The sequence below is a fragment of the Vespa velutina genome, chromosome 5 (genome assembly GCF_912470025.1).
Source record: "Vespa velutina chromosome 5, iVesVel2.1, whole genome shotgun sequence".
Lineage (NCBI taxonomy): Eukaryota > Metazoa > Arthropoda > Insecta > Hymenoptera > Vespidae > Vespa > Vespa velutina.
The window spans coordinates 740316-764000 of NC_062192.1; the positions used below are offsets into that span (position 1 = coordinate 740316).

The 23685-nt window shown below is 35.4% G+C and overlaps 1 protein-coding gene across 12 annotated transcripts in view; it reads right to left on the reverse strand.

The window, feature by feature from the left end:
• The window catches only part of LOC124949489 (synaptotagmin-7), a 112048-nt gene that overhangs the window by 65000 nt on the left and 23363 nt on the right, over positions 1 to 23685 (reverse strand). For 5 of the 12 annotated variants that reach the window (XM_047494603.1, XM_047494600.1, XM_047494604.1 and 2 more), the window contains one exon: positions 14150 to 14397. In XM_047494603.1, coding sequence (XP_047350559.1) covers positions 14150 to 14391 — 242 coding nt within the window. In that variant the 5' untranslated portion in view covers positions 14392 to 14397. Of the gene's footprint in view, positions 1 to 14149; positions 14398 to 16907; positions 16999 to 17240; positions 17313 to 18196; positions 18664 to 20394; positions 20494 to 21931; positions 21953 to 23685 lie in introns of those variants that run through there. The other 7 variants (XM_047494593.1, XM_047494592.1, XM_047494594.1 and 4 more) reach the window with 6 other exon arrangements.

Sequence of the window (23685 nt, forward strand, 5' to 3'; positions counted from 1 at the left end):
AATCCATCTTGCTCCAAGGAAACGTGAAGAATTTACAACGTTTACGATGGATTTATAGTGTTCCTTAAACCTGTAAATACGTATATACGTATATATTTCCTAATTGAAAAAATATAAGACGTAATATACCTTCGTCAATTATTCGTTTCAATCGCAGATCTAGTAATAAATTGTATAGCTTTCGACTTCGCAAGATATTTATATATGTACTAAACTTGTCGTCCTCTGTCGGCTCGGTTGAATATTTTCTCTTGATTGTTTTGCCAATATCAGATTATATGAGAATCGACGTAATAACTAATGCGTAATAATTTTGAAATACAGCGGAGTTATTTCAACGATGGGTACACTTGACTCGTTGGCGTATTAAAGTTAAATGAGGGGAGATACGTAGATACGGCTAGAGATTACGACGGTAAAAGAAAAAAAAAAAAAAAAAAAAAAAAAAAAAAAAAAGAAAAAAAAAGCAAAATAAATAAAGAAAAAGAAGATAAGCGAGAAAGTTTTGTTTACTACGTTCTTTGAACGTTCGTTACCTTCCAATGTCAAACAATGTGTGAGACTACGTCTGTGAGTATAGACAGGCAAAGACCGAGTGAGAGAACGATATAGAGAGAGAGAGAGAGAGAGAGAGAGAGAGAGAGAGAGAGAGGGAGAGAGTAGATCAATATCACCGAAGGTGATATAGGTAAACATAGTTTACCACTATCGTTCCTGTTTTCCTTCTCGCGAAAAACTACGAGACCCCTTGTTATCATTTCATTCGTGTCTCTGTAACTAAAGAAACTCTGTTTTATAATTTATTCGTATCGTTTCTCTATTCTCTTCCCCGTTAAAAATACTTTCTCGATCATGTTCCTCTTTCTTCCATTATTCTTCCAGAATTTTCATAGGAGTTTTCTTGAACAATAACGAAACGTCTGTCTCTTTTCCCTCGGCTCACTTTTTCCTTCCTCACTTTTTCGTTTTCTACCCTTCCTCTTTGAAGACTGTCATAGAAAAGTTTTTCTAACGAAAAAGAAAAAAAAAGAAAAATTCTTCCGTTCAAAAATCGATTTGATTTTCTTTCCCTTTTTTTTCTCTTCTTTTTTCGTTTTGCATTAGTTTCGAGGAAAAATTGTTGAAATTAAAATTGATAAACGACGACGACGACGACGACGACGACGACGACGACGACGACGACGACGACAAGAGAGTCCAGTTTAAAGAGAGCATTCTTTTATCTAATTTTCTTCATCCTTATTACGTAGAACCTCTTACCTACTAATTACTTTTTCCCCCGCAAACGATCCTTACGATATCTATATCTCGTTGGGAATAAAAGCGAGCTTCAGTGTGAAAGGATTTTATCTTCAACGTGGACACAATATATACTTTTGAAGTAAAGGTATAAACTTTAAGAAGAACTTCCAAGAAAACTGACAGATACGTATTCGTTATGGTGAACTTGTAAAAATGATCACGTCTCACTTTTCTCTCCACAAAGAAATAATGAATTATCTTTCGAAATAAAATCTATATTTTCACATCTCTTTCATATTTCTTCACATTCGCTTTTTATTTATAGCAAATAAAAAGTCACTTTTTCTAATAGAACATTCGGAACAAGATAAATATGTCTGATAATATATCGGAAATCCGTCGAGAGTCGTAACTTCGCCTTGAAATCACGTTAAGAGCTTAGTTAAAAGAAAAAAGGGGACTTTTATTAGTTTACGATCAACCCTATCACTATGTATCGATACATCGAAAGAAAATCTTTACCCTCTCGCGTAACGTAGTAATCTCCAAAATATATAAAAGAATATACACTTTTGTCGGGTCGAAGATGGCCTCTGGTTAAAAATTAAGAAAAAAGAAAAAAAAGAAAAAAAAAAAGAAAAAAAGAAAAAGCGACTACTAAAAGTAATCAACTTTTTTTACAATTGTGCAAAAATGGCGCACATCTTCCTTCCCCACATGAAAATAACACGACTCGTACTCGATCTAACGATGAGAGATTTACGATATTAAGATTATTCCTCGTCCAACGGGTTGCACCCGATCGATTTTCGATAACTAATATTCGTCTAACTCGGTCGAATCCGTAGCGCGTATTGCACGAGTAAGCGAGTCGTGAAACGAAGAAAATAAAGAAAAGGGACGCGATAAGACCTAGATCCGGCATTGAAGGGAACCGGCAAATTACGATGAAAACTGTAAAAGAAGCTGGATAGAGCAGACGGTTATAGCAACGCAACGTAACAAGTGGATGCATCTGTTGCATTTCTCTGGTTTAAGTGCTGCGAAACATTTGACTACTTGGCCCGGTTCCAATTGGCACCCTGTCAGGCGTAACGAAATTCATGGAACAACCCCGTAACCACCACTCTTCTCCTCTAATTCTTATTTCTTCTCTTCCATAACGTCATTTTTCTACACCTATTCATGCTCCTGAATAATTTATTTATTCGCCTCGTAACGACCGTACTTGGATTTCCCTTTGGTGAAGTATGAAAGGGTCGCGGTTTGTAGATCTTGAACGGGCACAAGCAACACTCGGGACAGAATGAATAAAATCGATAGACAAAACGATGATGATAATAATGGAGTTAAAAAAATAGAGAGAAAAATCACGTGCGGAGGAGGAATGGTCTTTTTGAAAACGGAAGAATAGAGGAGGGAGGGGGGAAATAGCGAGCGCGCGCGCGAGAGAGAGAGAGAGAAACAGACATATGGAGAAATAAAAATTCAATGGAAAATAAGAAGAGGAAAATAGCCCATTAAATTCTTTTTATACAACGAGAGTAAAAACGTGGTGAAAGGGACATGAAGTTTTCTCGGGTCTTAATAGGGAGAGAAAAAAAAGAGAAGAAATTAATTGGTTGACAGAGACAAAGGTAAAAATCGAGCAGATCGAAAGAAATTCAAATATGTCATTTCGTTATAGGTTTCTTACTCTCTATGCCAGTACTATAATATTATTAGTACGAAATTACAAGTTAATTTGCCGCTCCAGCGTTTTATTCATCTCTATGAGGTAGATATGGATATAGAAAGTGAGAGAGAAATAGGAATAGGTAGATAGAAGAAAATGGAGAAATGGAAAGAGAAAGAGAAAGAGAGAAAATGCAAAATTTCCTAAAATGATAATTTACATCTTGATTTATAACGGCGAGGAAGGTAAAATGACAAGAACATAACGCATACATATAATAGAGAATGCTCTAAAATACGAATCTTTAGGAATATTTATACAACGACCGCTAATGCGTGCCGTGGACTGTGAAAAGAGATACGAATATAATTTGTTTAAAAAGCTCGGACCTCGACCTTAATTAATTCTTCCCGCTTACGTAATATATATGTAAATACATGTATTGCAAACATATACGTACGTAAACGTGGATATATACGTTTATGTATATAATATATGTATATGTATAATATATGTATATATATTTATATATATATATATACATGCACGCACATATATAAACAGCACATAAATATGTCACATGAGCTTGTACCATGCATCAACCGTATCGGCATGCAGAGTTTGAGGACGTATACATTCTCCCACATCCTCTACATCAACGGGTAACACCCCGTATCATTCATGATTTACACCTACTGCTTCCTGCCATAGTATAAGGTATACGCGCGTACAAAGAGAAAATGAGAAGGGGGATGAGTATGCTCTAGAAAGAACGTGAACACAAAACTAAAATTCCTTGGATAACGTCACTTGATATTTTCTACGTACCAAGTTTTATTTTATTGTTTTGAAAAGTATTAGAAATTCTCTCTCTCTCTCTCTCTCTCTCTTGCTCACTTTATTTTTTTCCGTTTGAAAATATTGATAAAGTAATAGTAATAAATAAATAAATTAATAGTACAAAGTTGATTAAAAAAAAGATATCGTTAAATCAAAAATGACATTTTACCGTGTAAAATATAAAATACTCCAAAAGATCTAATTCGGTAAATTGAAGATCAGGGTCGCATCGGAAGTAACATTCGATATAGGCCTACAACAACGAGTTAGAATTTGACTTTCGACAATCTCTTTCCTCATTTCCACGGATAAGCTGGCCTGAATGTTCAGTGAAAGGTAAACTTTCGAATCCATTCACCTTTGTGTCTGAATTGAATCTGACGTAAGGGGGAAAGCAAATTAGCCGATCAACGAGATGAGATAAAGTAAAATAAATGAGGTTTTTCTTTGATCATTTTCACAGTTTATTAAATTTCACGCACGAACGATCGAGAAATTGAAATTGAGAATTAAAGTAAACGCGATTCAAATAACGCGGCTCGATGAAAATCGGCGCTAAATAGAAAATTAATCCTGACGGTAGAACGAACGCAAAATTGGGCTCGGGGCACGCGTCTCGTCTAATATCTGCCACACAAAAGCCGCGGTAATTTCATTAGGGCGAGCCTACGGAATTCCAAGCACGGAAAGATATATCTAAGCTACGTGCTACTGGTACTCGAGAATTCTCATATATTCCATCCATCTTCCTGGATCCATCAAAGCAAATCACTCGAAGTACTCTTAGATACGATAATGAATCGTTATAACGAAGGAGAATCCTCTATTAGATGAATAATCGAATAAACTAATATCTTTTAAGATAGTTATATCTATACGCAAGGTCACGTTATTTTATAATACTTTTACTTTAAATAAATGTTTTAAACAATGTACGAGACATATAAAAATTTGAATCGTCGGATTTAAATCAGTTTACTATCTACGATTCGAGATAATGCTTGAAGAAGGTTAAACAAATTTTTTTGAAATATTTGTTCAACGATCTTCATATTCATAAGTTTCTCGCAGAACGGACACGTGAGAGAGGAAATATATTTTCCGCGCTCCTAGAAAAGAATAAGATTTCTTTCCATCCGACCGCGCTCGAATGTTGTAAGCTTTATTGTAAGATATATATATTCGACGGCCAAACGCTTCAAGCTTGTGCGTTTTTACACGAATAGCACGAACTCTTTTCCGTATTATCGAAATCTCTCAATTTCGTACGATATATATGTCAATATTTCTAAACGACTTTTATAAGCTCCGAGGAAACACGTTTTTATTTGAAAATATTTTACGACTATCGTCGAAAGAAATCGTATAATCACACGTTTTCTATAATAATAGTAATAATAAGGAAAAAAAAAAAAAAGAAAAAAAGAAAAAAAAGAAAGAAAGAAAACAGAAAGAAACGAGGGAAACAAAAAATGCAAATAAAAAGGGAGAGAAATTCAAATCGAATAAACCTACGTTTTAAGATACGATTCGTCATTCGTTTCATCGTGAGTTTTTTCAAATGGATTTTAAGGATATAAAAGGAAAAAGAGAAAGGAAAAAAAAAAAAAGATATAATCCAAAAATCCTTTATAATTCTATCGGCGTAAAATTATCTTTCCCTCATACCCTGTTATCCATATCGACTACGCCTCGGTACGCCACGAAAAATAAACTCTTCAAAGCTGTCATCGCAATAAGCCGAACGAATTTTTTATCTCTCTCCCTTTCTCCCTCTCTCTCTCTCTCTCTCTCTCTCTCTCTCTCTTACTCTCGCGAGATTAGTAGTACCTAGGTAGGAACATTGTACGTAAAAAATTTCAGAAGAAACCGCGCAAAGTCGAATAGCACCTTGAATATGAAAAGCTTCGATATTGGTTGGACGAATAAATGGAGAAGCTCTAAAGAGAGAAGGAGAATGAGGAAAGTAAATTGAATATACAGCATAGGATATCCGATGTAATCCGACGGTACTGCACCAGTTATATTCCCTTCCTCCTTTCCTCTCTTCCTCGCCCCTCTCTTCCCATGCCTCCTCTCCGAGGAACGACAAACTACTTTACGGATCTCTCCCTTTATTTCGTTGCAAAGTGCTGGAGGACAGCTGGGTAGAAACGAGTAGTCTCTAGTCCGCTTGAAAATAAATTTACACGGGGACAAATTTTCGCTCCTTCGTGCAAATTAAGAACCACCTGATTCACTTACCTACGCGAACGAAGTGTTTCCCCATCGATCGATTCTTTATTTTTACACAACCTCCAAATTGCCAATATCGAACCTACATGAACAAGAAAGTGTTTTCTCCTACGAAGAATTAAAAAATTCTTCATAGAGACGTGGATTAACCGTTCAATATTTCTCATTTTTCATCTTTCTTTTCTTTTTTCTTTTTTCTTTTTTCTTTTTTTTTTGCCTTTTTTTCCTCGATAGTTTTTCGATAGCTGTCTAAAAAGGATTCTCTAAAGTTCGACAAAATGAGAGACTTACGTGAACACGGTTAGGAGATCTAAAATCAGGTGGTTCGGGTCGAATGTCGAGTGGCATTAGAACGATTGTCAAACGAGACTTTTTCGAAAAAAAAAAAAAAAAAAAGAAAAAAGAAGAAGAAGAGAGGAAGAAAGAAAAAAAAGAAGACTCAAACGACGAGAACACGATGACAGATAGATAGATAGATAGATAGATAGATAGATAGAGAGGAGAATGGTTTGAGAAGTATTTTCGTTCGAACAAATATCACGAATTTGTTATTACAACGACGAAACGAAAGACGAAGAGAAAGAAGTTAGAGGAGAGGCTGAGTGAATAGTCCTGCGAAAAATTGGAACGGAAGTAATTATTTTCTTACAAGGATGCATTGATAAATATTGACTGTGTATATGTTAGGGACTCATTATCTCGTATTGCTCTTTGAACGATAATTACTTCCACCACCGGCCATCATTGTGTCTCCGCGAATTTTATAAAAGTTCGATAACGATCCTACTAGTATGGGTTAGAGGGTGAGAGGATGAGTATCTATTTTAGTGCGTATTCTTCGTCTTTTATATTATCGTTTCTCCCTTCCACTTGAATATCGATCGTAGTACAATAGGGACTCAGCCGGCGACCGAGGGAAATGGAGAAACAAGGAGAGGAGAAAAATAGAAAGGGAAACGGGCGCGGTATGAGGGAAGGAGGTTCTTAGTGTTTGTCTCTATACAGGTATATATATACATATATATATATTTATATATGTTACTGGTATATATATATATATGTGTGTGTGTGTGTCTCTGTTTTGTGTGACATGTATGTACGTATGTGTGAAAAAGGAGAAAACAAAAATATCATCTCGATGTCGAGTTATCTTTTCCGTGACCGACATAAATAATCGGTCAACATGATTATATTCCTGCGTGACTACGTATAATTTTAACTTTATTAATAAACAAATATGAGAAATATTCTCACTTGGTTGAGATAACTAAGAAAATTAACGACGAATCGATTCACACGTACCTATTACGAGGATCTCGGACGTTCCGTAAGGAGACGATTTAATCGTCGCCATCCGTTTTGCATGAGCCCTATCCGTCGAGACGTTAACATCGTTAGCCCCTTACGTGTTCAATTAACCACCCGCTACGTCAAATTGATTAGCCTTTTACTAAACGACGTAACGTTACCATCGTCGTATCGTCGAGTTAACTACAGGAGTGATGGGTGTTCTCTCTCTCTCTCTCTCTCTTTCTATTTAAGTGCTATAAATTCCATTTTATATCTGTTACGTATATATGTACGTTGATAAAAGGAGAATATATTTGTTCCTTCGTGTAATTATAAAATAACTCGTTAGGATGATCCTTTATCAAGGAAAAAAGTATCAGTTATGGAGAATTAAAACAAAGGAGCATTCGTAACAACGAAAGTCACGAAAACCGTATCCATCGAGATAATTAGAACCCCAGTGTAACGTTGGCTCGCGTCGACTGCGCAGCTGCTTAGAGGATCAATCCTTCCATACCCACTTCTCTAGCAAGCTAGACGAGACCGCGCGAGAGGGAAAGAGAGAGAGAGAGAACGAGAGAGAGAGAGAGAGAGAGAGAGAAGACCAGAATCAGAACGAATAAGTATAAGAGAGACAAGGACAGGAGATATAGCAAGGTCGTCCACGTAAAAAGGTCGACTGACCGAATCTCAAACCTCGAAGAAAATTACATCACACCCGGCACGTATCGGTAGGTAGGATCTTACCGTCGCTTGATCCGTCGATTGAGAACGCTTCGATGGATTACGCTTGGCTGGTGTAGAAAATGAGAAACGGCTGAATCGCGAGAAAGTAGACAGCAGACCGTGTGCCTTCGTATTTGTGTGCCCTCGATCGACCAGCTAAGCGAATTTTATGCCGCAATTATCCCATCGTGAAAGCGTTAAGCGACTGCTCGAAATTGCCGGACCCACGCCTTCCTACCCTTTCAACGCCTCTACCCGTCTCTACAAACCTTTACCAACCCTCTCGCCAAGCCCTCCCGCCACCTCGCGCCAACCCTTGCCTGAAATCAGTCTGCAACCTCACCCCCGCCCCCCTTGTCGACTCACCTCATCCACTCCCTATTCTCCTGCTATCGCTATCTGAAAATTCAGAACGGTAACGGACGAATTGGGATAATCAGTGCGGCGTACTGAAACGTCAGCATGCATTCGTATTATCAAAAGTACAAATTCGTGATATCGTTACGATTTTCAACCGTGATATATAAACGAATTACTTGTCTCGTTGATGTATCCTCTAACGCAAGGAAAATGTAAAGAAGATAGATAGAGATAGATAGGGTGAAAGATAAAGAGAGGTAAAGACGATGAAGAAACAAGAAAAGGGGATGTGAAAGGGTCTGCATTATGGCCACGACGATGATCGTCCCAGTTTCTCTTTCATTTTTATCCAGCTTTTGTTGTCTCGCCCTTAATAAATGCTGCTGCCCACCCTTTGCATAATGTCTACTTCGTATACGTCTAAATGAAGGAAAAAAAAAAAAGTAATAATAATAAAATAAAATAAAAAAAAAAAAAAACAAAACAAAATAAAAAAATAAAAAACAAAAGCAAAAGACGAAGGAGGAAAGGATACCGAAGGCTCGTGATACATCGAACCACGATGTTATTATCCCTCTTTTAACGATAATACCGGTGGTATTTTAAAAAGAAGCAAAAAAGGAAAAGAAAAAAAAAAAGAGAAAACAAGAAGAAAGAAAAAAAAAACGATATAAAGTGATATAAAAGAAAAATAGTGAAAAAGTTTTTTTAATGTTGCAAATGGAAATGTAAAAGTTATGTTCGTCATAGTAATAACTTTTTAATAATATCTTGGAAAGTATATTGCTTCCAAAATTGTACGCGTTATCGCTAGCGCACGGAAAAGAGAGAGATAGAGAGAGAGAGAGAGAGAGAGAAAAAGAGATTAAAAAAAAACTCAACAAGCACGAAACTTGTACTCATATCACTGAGCAATAGGAAAAGAAATAACTCACCGATAAATCGCTACTCCGTTTTAATTGGATAATCTTGATTTCATCAAGGAAAGAAAGAAAATGACAAAGAGAGAGAGAGAGAGAGAGAGAGAGAGAGAGAGAAACAGGGAGAGGGTGAGAAAAATCGAGAGTGAGAAAGAGAGAAAGGTTTGGAAAGTTGCCAAAGAGATGTCGCATCTGGGCAATGTTACTGCGGCATTCTAGAATTCTTTTAGTCTCTTTTAACGTCTATCCTAGATAGGTAAACTCAAAATTTTCTCATAGCAAAGTATAACGGTTAAAATTAAATAATTCCTTGGTTAGATCGAATCTAAAGTTGTGTGGTATGTTTTGTCCAACAATGTTCTGGCTAGCATCCTTCTTTAATAGGAAACTTTGCGAAAGTGGAAGTCCGGGTAATCGGGAAATTCACGAGAATAGGGTGGCTTGGGTCAGAGTAAGTGAGAAAAAAAAGATGTACAAGAGAAAGAAACAAAAGAGAGAGAGAGAGAGAGAGAGAGAGAGAGAGAGAGAGAGAGAAACTTATTTTCCATTGAGTGACATTAAATACATAATCATTTTGCTCGTTCCGCTGGAAAATGGCCTGCTTGACAGTATGCATCCAAACATTAAACATGTGCCATTGTCAAGATTTTCATTCTCCATGAATGACGGACGTTCCTGATAAAAATACTTTTGGCGATAATTTTCAAAGCAACGATACGGTACATAAATAAAATTATTGAAAAAAAAAAAAAAGAAATATATATATATATATACACATATTATATCACCTATCTACACCACCTATTTGTCTGGTTATCTCTTTCGTTACTCACTCGATGCCAAAAACAAAACTTTTTCAACACTTGTTTATACAAAAAGGTATAGAAAGTCAAACAAACTAACGAACGAAAGGATTTCAACTTGTGTCATATCGTTGACAATTGTTTTTGTTTCTCTTGTTTTTTCTTTCTTTTTTTTTTTCCTTTTTTATTTATTTGTATTATCTTTGCTCTCGCAACTCTCCACGTTATTATTTTAAAAGCACCAACGCTGTTTCGCATCTCCGGGCAAAAGCCTCGCGAATAAAGCCCCGAGCTACCACCACAGTTTATAATTAGGAAATATTTGAATGGCTTCGCTAGAGGAAGCAGTAATCGTTTAAGAAATCTTGTCGACACCCGAAGCGATGGTCTAATTACTTACGATAATATTGGGAAAGTTTGAGATTACAGGCTTGTTTATGACCAAGAGTTAGTAGCCCATCTCTCTCTCTCTCTCTCTCTCTTCCACCTTCTTATACCGAGAAATGGCTTCTCTGTGTTTCAATGCAACTTTGTAATTGCATAGTACAATCATACTTACACGTACTACCACGTATATCAGAATTGTCAACATACAATTGATGGAGGACAACGGGAGATGGAGTCATTTGCAAAAGTTATTTCATTAATCTTCGTGAAAAGAAAGAAGAAGAAGAAAAAAAAAAGAAAAGTTTTATGAATCGTGGCACACACAGTTTTCAGCTGACTATCGAAAAATATTATTCGCGTGAATTCCGACACGTCGCAGGAAGCAAAGTCATGAGAAAAATTTAGAAATGGCGGGAACAGTGAAGTGCTATGAGAGATGGGGGTAGATAGATAGGTAGAGAGAGAGAGAAAGAGAGAGAGAGAAAGTACTGACAAAAGATTGAAGTTAGAAAGAGACAGACAGGGAGAGGAAAATCTTGAAAGATGTCTCCATGTGTGTGCACGTTCAAAGCGTCGAGAGCACACGCGAGTAAGCGCGATTGTGTGGTCATTGACAGACAGTTTTCTATTTCTGCTTCCATTGTTTTCACCTCAAGTCGTGGAACATCTCGTGATCATTCTCTCTCTCTCTCTCTCTCTCTTCCTCTCCCATTCTCTCCCCCTCTCTTTCGTTCTCTCGACGATATGCTAGCGTACGAGACCACGTCCTTCTCGACGGTTAAAGCGGAAAACTTGGAAGAACGTTTTCGTGTGCTGAATTTTAAAGAAGGGGGTTGTTCTAAAGGGAAAAATAAAATGAAATAAAAAAAGAAAAAGAAGAAAAAAAAAAAAAGAAAACGAGGAAAAGAGAAGAGGATGAGAAAAATCTGGAAAAAAAATCAATCGATCACCGTGAGAAGCATGAACGAATGAAAGAGATATATAAAGCGAAGGAAATCAAGTTTCATTGTATAATTCAAGCCGACACAGATCTATAATTTTGAATTAAAAGGAAAGTAAACAAAAAAAGAAGAAAGACTTTTTGATACACGGAGACTATTTGTCATGGGCAAACGTATCTCTGATGTATTTTTGGATATTATATATCTGAAAGAGCGACTTGCCAGACTAAAAGAGAAGAAAGAGGGAGAAGAAGAAAGAAAAAATCCTTTGAGATGTTTCATGAACAGTCAATGCGGGAGGGGGGGGGGGCAAGATGGGGATAGTTTAAATGCAATTGTGAAATAAATGCGAACGAAATGAGGGAAAGGAAAAAAACGAGGTGGGGGAAAAGCATTGTGAAGACCTCGCTCCATAATGGATTTTTCTCTCGTTGTGTTCCATCACCATAGAATGAAAGGAGAGGAGATTCTTTCTCCTCGAACATTCTCTCTCTTTCTCTCTCTCTCTCTCATTGGTGCCAGTGTTACTGGAAGAGAGAATGTTCGATTCACAAATTATCTATGACGGGCTGTATAAAAAATGTGAAAGATAAGCGGTCGGCGTAATGAAGAAAACAAAAAGGAATAGTAGAAAAAAATAAAAAAGAAAAAAATAGTAGTAGAGAACGAAGGGACAGAAGGAAGAAAAAAAATGTTCTCTTTTTCCAGAACGCATCTAACGGTAATGCGATAAGGGTAGTTTTATTTATCGTATATCCCTTGGTGGACATCCTACTCTTTAAAGAATCGTTCGTACACACGTATACATATACATATACATATATAAATAATATATCGTATCGTATCGTATCCTTTCGTTCTTTCATTGGTAAAAGAATTAAACGATAAGGGTGAAAGCTATAAAAGTGTTAGGAGAGTAAATCCATGTGGTAGGTAAACGTAAAAAAAAGTGGATAATACGACGCGTATATCGAGAGTAAAAGGATTAGAAGGTAAATTTCAAGGATGGATTTTAAGGACACGGGAAAACCACACATGCCTATCTTTCGATAAATTTTCAGATCCTTTGGGAAATACAGGGAAGTACAGCGAAACGATTCTCCTTCGAGTAAATGCAACGTGCATCAAAGTTATATCCGTCGATGCTTTTTATTTGTCCTTATCCTTCGATACGATTCTATCAAATTAACCTAAATATTCAGGATCAAGGTTAAATTTCGTATGTTTTTCAAAGTGAAATTTTCTGACAACAACAAGTCGAATGGTGCTTGTTTTTCCAAGAAAAATGAGAACAAAGACGATACGAGGAAAACATTTGAAAAACTTGACGCGATAGTATTTACTGCGATGCCAGTAAAAGAGTCTTCGTGAAAGAGAAAGAGAGATAGGAAATATAAAAGAAGGTGTAAATCGAATAAAATCCAATCAAAGGGAAGAATGTGATTGAATCAACGAACGAAGTTGTTCACGGATACGGAAGACGCATTCGTTCACGGTAAAAGAGATGCCACTTGATAGTCCAATTAATTTTTTATCACGTTAAATCATTCAGGATAAAAAGAGATACGATAGTTTTACGTATTATGTTGCAAGAAAAGTTTAAATTTCAATTAAATATCTAATTTTGTGCTTCGAACGATATTGATATTATCATTGAATTTTTTTTATTTTATTTTTGAAATGAAATTATATTATTTTTCTTAAAATATTCTGAATCAAAGGAAGTTCAATGACCTATCATAACGCCTAGTATCATATCATAACAATCATATTTTTTTTCGATTCATTCAAAATTTACGAATTTCTTTTCGCAAAATCACTCTTCTTACTTGTATCTCATTCGTAGATATTTAAAAAAAAAAAATTTTTTCTAATTAATCGTATTACTGACGAAGGAAAAGATAGGTCCCTCCAAGTAAATGCAGATTTATTAAAAAATTCCTTTTACCAAGGACAAACAAAATCATCTCTATGAGTTATCAGCCAGGAAGAAACTTTTATCCTATCGTCGGCAATGTAGAAAGTTACGATTTACCGATAACTCTTTACTCAAACACAGTCGGTAACTTACTACGCAGGAACATTGACTTTTATCCAGCGAGTTAAGTTAACAACTGCGAATAATGATACTTTGATTTTCTTTTTTCTTTTTTTTTTGTTTTGTTTTGTACTTCAAAAGTTAAAATTATTGTATTTCTTTGTCGTTAAAATAATGATGGAATTAATTAGAAATAAACAAGAAATTTTATCGTCTTCTTACGACGAATAAAACAATTATTACGTAAAAATTGATAATTCATTAACGAAGTCTCCTACGCGCATAAACACATCCCTTTCTAATCAGATACTTCTAACGAGATACTCGATATCTCATTTATGCTTTGCTCGACGTTGTATAACTTGGGTCTATAGAAATTTAATTTTCATTTAACATTGAATAAAAAACGAGGAAGAAACTCGTCCCTGGGTGTCATAAATCCTAATGAACAAAAAGTGATTAATAAAAATTTGGCTGCAAAGAGTGACTGAGAGTCTGATAACGATGTAATCATTTCCGCGAGTCGTGAAACGAGGCCACGTTGACAGCCCTCGTCTTCGGCCTCGACCTTCCTAATTTTCTATGAATTAAAAGAAGATTAGAGAAACGAGTTTCTCACGAAAAAGATAGACAGGCGAAGGAAAGAGAGAGAGAGAGAGAGAGAGAGAAAGAAAAAGAAAGAGATAGCTTACCCAAGGGTTTTTGTGCTGATAAGACATGTCTTCAGATTTAAGAAACCGTTCTTTTTCGTTGACTGCGTTGGATGGCCAGTACCACTGTCGCTGTGCTCATTCGGATCCTCGAGATCGTCATCGCGCTGTTTCGATTTTCTCGCACGAAGATAGAACCACACTGCCAAACCCAATGCAACGATCACTGCTAAAGCTCCGACTGTTCCAAATACTGCTGTTAAGATCATGTCTCTTCTTTCCATGCCCACCTGCGGAACGATCGTAAAGTTAATAATAACATATCCAAATATATCCAAAAATATCGATATATATATATATATATATATATAAATATATGTATAATTTTTTTTCTACTACTGAATTCCGTTTCTCTTTTTTTTTTTTCTTTTTTTTTTTCTTCTTCCTCTTTTTTCTCTTTTGCATCTGACAGCGCTCAAAATAAATTTAATAAAATCAAAAATGATCTGTATCTATATTTGTTCCCGTATAAAAAAAAAAAAAAAAAAAAAAAAAAAAAAAAAAAAAAAAAAAACAAAAACAAATATCCATTTGTGACAAACAATCCCATTCCCTTTTTTATTTCCATTTAGAAGAATGATTTTTGTTTTCTTTTTCTTTGATTTTCAGATACGAAATAAAAATTCCATTCTTTCAATAGATTTTCCAATAGATTGAAACGCCCACCCTTTCGGCGACATTCAACGCGAACTTTATTATAAAGCGCGAAATACAAATAGCTATTAATATTTTTAATCGATAATTTACCTCTCAATAAAAACCTTGATAATTTAAAATGCCTCTTTCCCCTCCCCCCACCCCCTCAACATTCTTTCTATACTTTTATTCATTCACGAATAAAAGAGATTTATTTTACTTTTCTTCAAGGATAAATACATGGGGATAAGTCGAACGAAGGAAAATGAAAAAGCGGTCGTCCGCGATAATAAACCACGAAGAAAATTTCCCTTATCGATCACGATACGTAGAATCACCGTAATTAAATATGTTTACTTAACGTATACGTACGTAGGCACGCAGTTAGGTATACCTACTCGAAACTCGTTCGATAAGTATATACGAGTGACTTGGAGTATACATATGTAGAACGAGGTATAGTGTAGTAAGTAGTATCAAGGTGTATTACGTAGAACGGGGTGTCAAGAGCACTCCTTTCGAGTGCTCTACCTTCGCTCGTCGACTAGGTTTAAACGTGTAACAGAGATGGAAAAATCCATGAAGAAAGAAAGGAAAGAAAGCGAGAGAGAGAGAGAGAAAAAGAAAAAGAAAAAAAATAAAGTTGAAGGAGTAAGATGATAGTCGAGGAGACATAAATATTATTTTTTCTTTTTTTCTTTTTTTTTTTCCTTGTTTGTTTTGTTTTCTTTTTCTTTTTTTTTTTTTTTTCTCCAAGGTGTCACGAGGGAGAGACCAGAGACGCAACCCAGACAGAGTACGACATAGGCTATATAGGCGTCATCACTAGAGTCTCCTCCAATTGCAAGAAGAATCCTCTTTTCTCTCCCTCGTTTCTTTACGAAAATCGAATTCAATCCTCTTGAAGCGAGCCGTCATCATCCTTCTACGGATGAAGACGATAAGCCGCTTGCATTCGGGCGACAGGGACCACTTGTCTCGAAATGGTACTCTCGGACTTTTCCAATTCTCGGCAATGAGTGCAATCTTTTTGAGATCGCCGAAATAGCGCGGATTTTTTTCTTTTTTTTTGTTTTTTTTTTTTTAAGCTTTTTTTAAGGTTTTTTTTTTTTTTTTTTTTTTACCATTAAAAGGAATAAAAAGAAATAGAAAAGAACACAGATTTGTTTCCATCAACAAATTCAATACCGTCATGTGAGTCGATTAGAGAATGAATTGCATATCTATTTTCCAGCGGACAATACAAATTCTTTTTCTCTTGATATCACTTTATCCCTTATACTTATAACGTATTATAAATCTTATGGACAACAACAAAAAGAAATATGCGATATAATACGACAATAGTGATTTACTTTTATCGTATCCGTCGACAAAGGAATATTTTCCTTTTCGTATTATCTCAATGTCCTCATAAAATATCACATACAGTTTCATTTATACGCTCCAAGGAAGGAAAAAAAAAAAGGATTCTTCTTCCTTCGTTGCTCAAAAGAGATTCTTTTACTTAAGCGCTTTGGTATTTAATCGATCTCGAAAAGGAGATAAGCGTCGCCACTTACGCGGTATAAAGTGAGATTAATGTTATTCCCCTTTTCATCTTATGGTTATACGGGCGCGCGCGCGCACAAACACACATACACAGTAGAGGCACATAAATATGTGGAAACTTTTTAATGCATTTTCAGCCGGCGAACTCTTTTTCCGCACAGCTACGATAATCCAAGGAGATCTTCCCTTTAATCGGCACACTCGTTAAATGATACGGTAAAACAATGTGTCGGGAACCATGATTTTATTCTCGTCGAAATAAAGAGGGAAAAACATAAAATAGCCACCAACAGGTATATACGTACAGACATGTACGTATATACGCATGTATACGTATGCATGTACGTTTATAGAAGAAAAACAATAAAAGTGTCATTATCCGACGTAAGTTTCCACTTCGATTAAAATCATTCGATATCGATTATATGGAAGAAATTAAAAAAAGAAAGAAAAAAAAAAAAAAAAAAAAAAAAAAAAAAAAAAAGAAAAAAATCTAAATTTTTCTTTCAGTATTTATTTTCTATCTACGTACCAACGCGTACGAATTACATACCAAGCACATACACGGAAGCATTTGACTCATTCTTTCGTAGAAATATTCCAAGAACGTCGAATAGAGGAACACGTTGTTGCACCTTCTCGTGCTAGAAACCAGAGGTATAGATATATACGTATAGATAGTATTAAGGTGTATCCCCGTATCGACCGGGTCTAAGTAAAGGAAGCTGCACTGTCGTACAAAGAGAGAATTCTACGATTTCAAAGAGTCGATATGTTTCTATACATTATTGTTCATCACCACTTAACATTTCAAACTATACGAATTAATCGCTATACCTAAGTTGTATACACATAATAGACCACTGATAATATTAGATAAAATTACCTGTGGAAATAGTTGATTGAAGACATTGAACATCTGTGTCAGCGATACTACGTTCATGAGTTCAAAGCCAAAGATAATCGAAACATACTTTACATGGCACGATACAATACCATATTTCAAAGAAGCTTATGAAACGTCAATAATGGTTTACCGACATTAAATTCCGTTCGCTGTTATATCTCGCGCAATTGCGTATGCGAACAAATGACTTGTCGCTCATATTAATCATCGTTTTCGCTCGTTTAAAACGACGTTGAATGCCGATCGATTTAAAATTGTAACACGTAAACACCGTAAACAACTTTTAACGGTGACAAAAAAAAAAAAAAAGAAAACGAATTAAATGTTTCTACGTACAAAAAGATATTATCTTTATTTCGTTTCTATCAATGAAATTATGGCTAACAATATTTTCACGATATATATCTTCTTTTTAATATGCTATAATCGTCCAATGCAAATAATATACAATTTAAACTATTTTTCGTGCGTAATTCCGTAATGTACACGTTCGTAAACATTAACCAGCTCCATTTTTAGCACTTTCCCGACGAAATTGCTTATCTCGTTCATTTTCATTATCTATACATTGGGGACGTTATACAAGGAGCATATAGTCCACGTGTAAATTACGAAGACACGTTGCTTTATGCTGCCTTACAAAAAATGATAATGTGCACTTTCTCTCTCCTTTTTGCTTTTCTTCTTTTTTCTTTTGTTTTTTTCCTTTTAAACATAATTTATAGAGTATATGAATTTTTTCTAGAAAGAACAAATAAGCAGTTTTGCTAGTTTTTGCATAGATATAAGTGGAACATTTAACGATACATATATACCTATCTACATATACATATATATATACATGTATATATATATATATATATATATATATATATACATACACACAAGTACGTACACATATCTTTGACGAACTATCTGAATCATCGTTTACTTACTAGCTTTCGAGCACGCACAGCTGGATCGATGGCTTTCGGTGGGCCATCAAAATTTGGCTCCAATTCCGCGAAGTACTGACCCGCAATTCCCATGTGTACCATTTCTGTCTCTCTCTCTCTCTCTCTCTCTCTCTCTATCTACCTCTTTCTGTTCCCAATTGCCCTTTATAACGGGTTATCGCTGATTACCAACCACGAATAACTTTCAATGGGTATTTTAACGATATTCGGCTCACGTAATTCTTTACAATGAACGTTCTGAAATAAATCTATCGTCAAGGGTGGAATAAATTTTCATTGCGTTCAATACGTATATGGGAAATAATAAATAAATAAAAATGGAAATTACTTATTAAATAAGACAAACGATCGTACGTAGAAAAAATAGAAATTTTTTTCATCGACAAATCGTAAATATTATCATAAAATCTTCAGAGATGTAATACAACAAATATATACATACGTATTTTTGAAATAATAAACGTGCGTGGTAAAGAGAAAAAAATTGTTTTTTTTTTTTTTTTTTTTTTTTTTTTTTGGAAAATAAATGGTAGATCATTCGAATGCCAATGGTAAATCAATAAACCGGGGATAAAGAGAATGTAAACATCCGACATCGACCGCTCGTTAAAACACTCCCGTTTGATGGACTATTAACAAAGAGAGAAATGGGAAACGAGAGAGACAAAGAGGGAGAAAAAAGGAAAAAGAGATAATAAGAGAGAAGGATATAAACTGTTGAAAATTTCATTGATCTTCTGCCAAGAGTAATGAACTCGGTAAAAGCACAAATTGTAAGGTACTTATCGACTTATAACTTTGATACAAATTGTCTCAACTTAAAAGTATTCCCGATCACGTCAATAAACTCGTCAAATTTCATCAATCCTATTTATTTTAATGATTTATTTAACATATCATCATAATCCATGATAAATCAATGATTAAATAAAAATTACTTTATAGATTTCAATTAACAATTAAGTAAATGATAATGTGATTTACGCATTACGAATTTAAATGGGATACCTAATGAATATTTTTATTAAAAAAACAAAATGAAGTTTCTATATTTACATATATGAATCTTATAAAGAACATTCAATACTATCAATGAAAATCAAAGAGTTGACTTTGATTTAAAGTTCTGAGGTCAATCGCGGTGAAAAGGAATTAAAGCGGAAAATTTCAATTAAAAGGTTTATCGTCATTTTCATCTACGGCGATTATGTCTCGAATCGAATTTTCTTTCTCTTTGTCTCTCTCTCTCTCTAAAATAGAAGAATTGTAGCTTGTATATGATGTATATATATATATATATATATATATATATAGAAGGAAGGAGAGAAATAGAAAGAAATATGAAGAAATAGAGATAAATAGAGATAAAAGGAAAAAAGAAGTATAGAGAAACTGATGCTTATGACGTTCGAATACACGTACAACCGTTCTCTTACGTTCGTCACACCGTTCTGACAAAGAGACTTGACGTCCCTTTCGAAAACACCTTCACAAGTAAACACACATACACGACACCATGTTTTCACAGAAGGTGAAGGGATAGACAAGAAGAAAATAACATGACACGATCGTACGATATCTTTCCTTCTCTATTTATTTATCTATATATCTATCTTTTTCCCCTCTGTTTCCCTCTCTCTCCCTTCTATTCTCTCTTTTTCCCTCTCTCTCTCTCTCTCTCTCTCTTTATCTATGCAACGTGCAGCGTCAGACGGTTGATACTGAACTCTGAGTAAGGTCGTTCTTGTTGGCACTTATCGTTTGATGACGTTCGCACGAACCACGATAACACCACAAGGGATGTCGAACGCAAAAGGAATCAAAAGATAAAAAAAGAATGTGAAAAAAGAAGAAAGAGTAAACGAGAATTTCGCGATGACACCGAGTGAACGCAAGTGGATTTGTATCCCTCTCTCTCTCTCCCACACACACACACACACACACACAGAGACATACACACACACATACACACACACACACACACACACACTCTTTTGACGAATGGAAATTCGACGGAACTTTTTCTCTCTTTCTCTCTCCCTCTCTTTTTCTCCCTTAATCGCACGTGCGCGCGCACACGCACCCTTTTTATATACGTCACGCGCTCTCTCTTGCGCTCGAACACGCCAAACGATGAATGTGTTGAGCGAATGGTCCACGGCTGAGCTAAAGCGTACCTCGGCTTTTTCCGGAAACGTTCGTATTCTCTCGTCAAGCCAATGGCAAAAGCTATATCCACCTTCGGGCGACCCAACTTTCATCCTGCGGCAACCCCATACATTTACTGACGCGCCGTGACCCGCGCGCTAACTAAGAATTTCATATAAATGATTCTTTTGTTCAATCAATTATTATTAAAGATCGAAAGGAAAAAGGCATTGTTATCGAGAAAGAAAGAAATCTATTCGTAAATGGATAAACGAAAAGCGAATTAGAAATTAAATCATTCGAATGAATGAAACAAACGATACCAAACTCCAAGTCGAAGGCTTGAATTTGAAACAAGTTTGTTCTAGGTTGATTCTCTTGTATCGCTTGTCGCCTTCATCGAAAGTATCGGAAGAATGGCGATAGGAACGGCAGAACTTCTAACACGGAACTGGAACACGTCAGTTATAAATCGCGTGACTATACGAGTTCATATTCAAACACAGTAGTTCGCTGCATGCCAAGAAATCCACAGCTATTGTTATGAACAAGCGGAGCGCAAATTACAGGCGCGTTGCCTTCTGCGATTCACTCCTCCTTTCTAAGACCAACTCTCTCAACTGCCTCCACTTCCACACCTCTCCACGGTCGTCCGTTAAGCAAACTCTCCTATTCTCGTTCCTCAGTCTCATACCGACCCTTTCGAGAATTCCAATCTTTCGCGATTTTGTGCGATCTCACGCTCGTTACAACTAGCAGTTTGACTCTTACGAAAGAAAATAAATCCTTTTGCAGTTCACGCGAATTTATCCATAATAAATATAATATAATGTGTGTGTGTGTGTGCGTGCGTGTACGCGCGCGTGTGTGTGTGCGTGTAATAAAACATATAAGTACAGATACTTGAGCGACTCGTTCTCTGAACGCCCCTTTTTTATCTTATTCACATTTATTCAAACGAAAAAATAACGAATATTAAAATATTAATTATACTGGCTGACAAAAGTTAAAGAATTCTTCAAGATAAAAAAAAGAAGAGAAAAGAGCTAGGAGGATATTGACAGCGCCATCTTTGTTTGACTTATGAAAAAGTAGAAGCTCGTTTAAGCTTCGACGAGATCGCCGATAAAGTCTGTTTACCTTATAGATGCGAACCAGCCCTCTTAGCCATGAATTATTCCGGACGCAAACCCCCCTCGAGCGCTCGATATCTTTATATCGATGAATGTGATAAAGATGTGTTACGGATGAATAAAAAAATTAATAAATAAATGCATTAACTCGATTTAAAAGGATTAATGTTAAAGGAAGAAAAAAAAAAAAAGAAAAAAGGAAAGGGAAAAAGAGAGTCAGGCTCGGCGATGTACGAGACCTCTTTTGAAATGTTTAACAAAAGTAAGAAAGGGAAAGAGAGAGAGAGAGAGAGAGAGAGAGAAAAAGAAAGAGAGCTTATATACGTCGGTGGTTTAAAATTTCTTTTCTTTCTCGCCTTAGGAAAGAAATAACTCGAGGAAATACTCTACTGCTACTTGACGTTCGCAGCACAGGTAAGCAACACGAAATTACCGACATAAGATGCGCTCCTTCTCAAAAGTCGCGTCACGTTCATCTCCTTCTTCATCTTCGTCTTTTTCTTCTCCTTCTTCTCTTTCTTCCATCATCTTCTTTCCAACTCCCTTTTCTCCTACGTTAAAGACGAGAGAAAGATAAAAAAGAAAAAAAAAAAAAAAATCGAAAGGATATACGGCAATGCGCTTCGAATTTCTTACAAAATATGTATCCTACATTTATTAGACCCTTGACTTTTGAGAGAAGTATATTCCCTCTCAAGAACGATCGAACTTCGATATATTTTCTTCTCTACGATCAAACTATGTTACATAAAGGGAGGACGGGGATAGTAGGGGGTAAATCTTTTATTAACTTTTTCCTATTCATTTTCTACGTTTAAAAGAAATGTATTCCCCACAGTAGACGTGGATCCATTCAGACTGAATATTTTGAATATTTCGTAAAAATTTCAAATTCTTTCTCTTTTATGCAGATCTACGAGAGACACGACAAAATGAAAAAAAAAAAAAAAAAAAAAAAAAAAAAAAAAAAAAAAATAACGAAGATCCGTTTATTAAAATGTAATCGAAGTAAGTGTAAAAGCATGGTTTTCTCCTCTATACGTGCTATCTCGTTAAATAAATCTTTCACGTATCGGATAGAATGCATTCGTCGAATGGAACAAACTAATCAATTTTTCGAGTCACTGTCAATTCTCGCATGATCTATTATGAATTAGCATTAAAACGAGAACGCAAAGGAACGTAAATGAATAAATTACGAGCGGATAACTGGCTCGTCGAGTAAAAGCGTGTTAATAGCTAATACAATAAACATAGAACGTATACTCGATTATATTTCGGGTGGAAAATGAAAAAGAAAACAAAAAAAAAAAAAAAACAAATTAAGAAAAAATATGTTCAAAATTGAAACACGATTATATGCCGCGATTATCATTGTCGATACTTCATTATGCAAATTCTTCGTTCCTGATCTCTCCGGTTGGACCAACCACCAACTTTAGTATTTTAATGAAGCGCAAAGCTGAGAGTTCCGATGGAAATTAATCCCACGGATACAATGTTTCTCTTGAATTATTTTCTACATCGGCGAAGTGTACCGTTTCGAAATTGTTCAAATCATTAAGAAAAACATTATCACATGGAAATTAATTTCATGTAATTAATGTACATCATATAATACTTCTGGTTAATAGCGTTTTGTTTTAATAATTAAAACGTCCATAAATTAAATTTAATAATAATAATAATATTACAATATTTTATGTATACATCTATTCGTTCTATTGTATTAGGTCTATTAGGTGTAGGAGCGCACATAATATTACATTGGGTGAGTTTCCATCTAAATTTTGTTAAAATGATTAATGTGTCAAGAGATGTTTAATATCGACAATGTTATTCGGGCCGATAAACGTCAGTATCGATACTACCAATAAAATAGATTACAATACAATATAATTATCAAGAAATTATGTATAATACAATGTGCGGTATATCTAATCAATTATGAAAAGAGCCGTTGTACAAAAGAGAATCCGTATGAGATCTCGTCGTGATTTAACGTTTGGACGTATTAAACCAACCACCGGAAGCAAAATCCGCTTGACTAACGAAAATGAAGATATATATACGTATACATATATATATATATATATATACATATATACATATCTAGACCGGAAAAGAGGAAACGCAAAAAGCACACGGAAGCAACGAATGGTTAGAGTTCGTTTGCTCGAAAGTTAA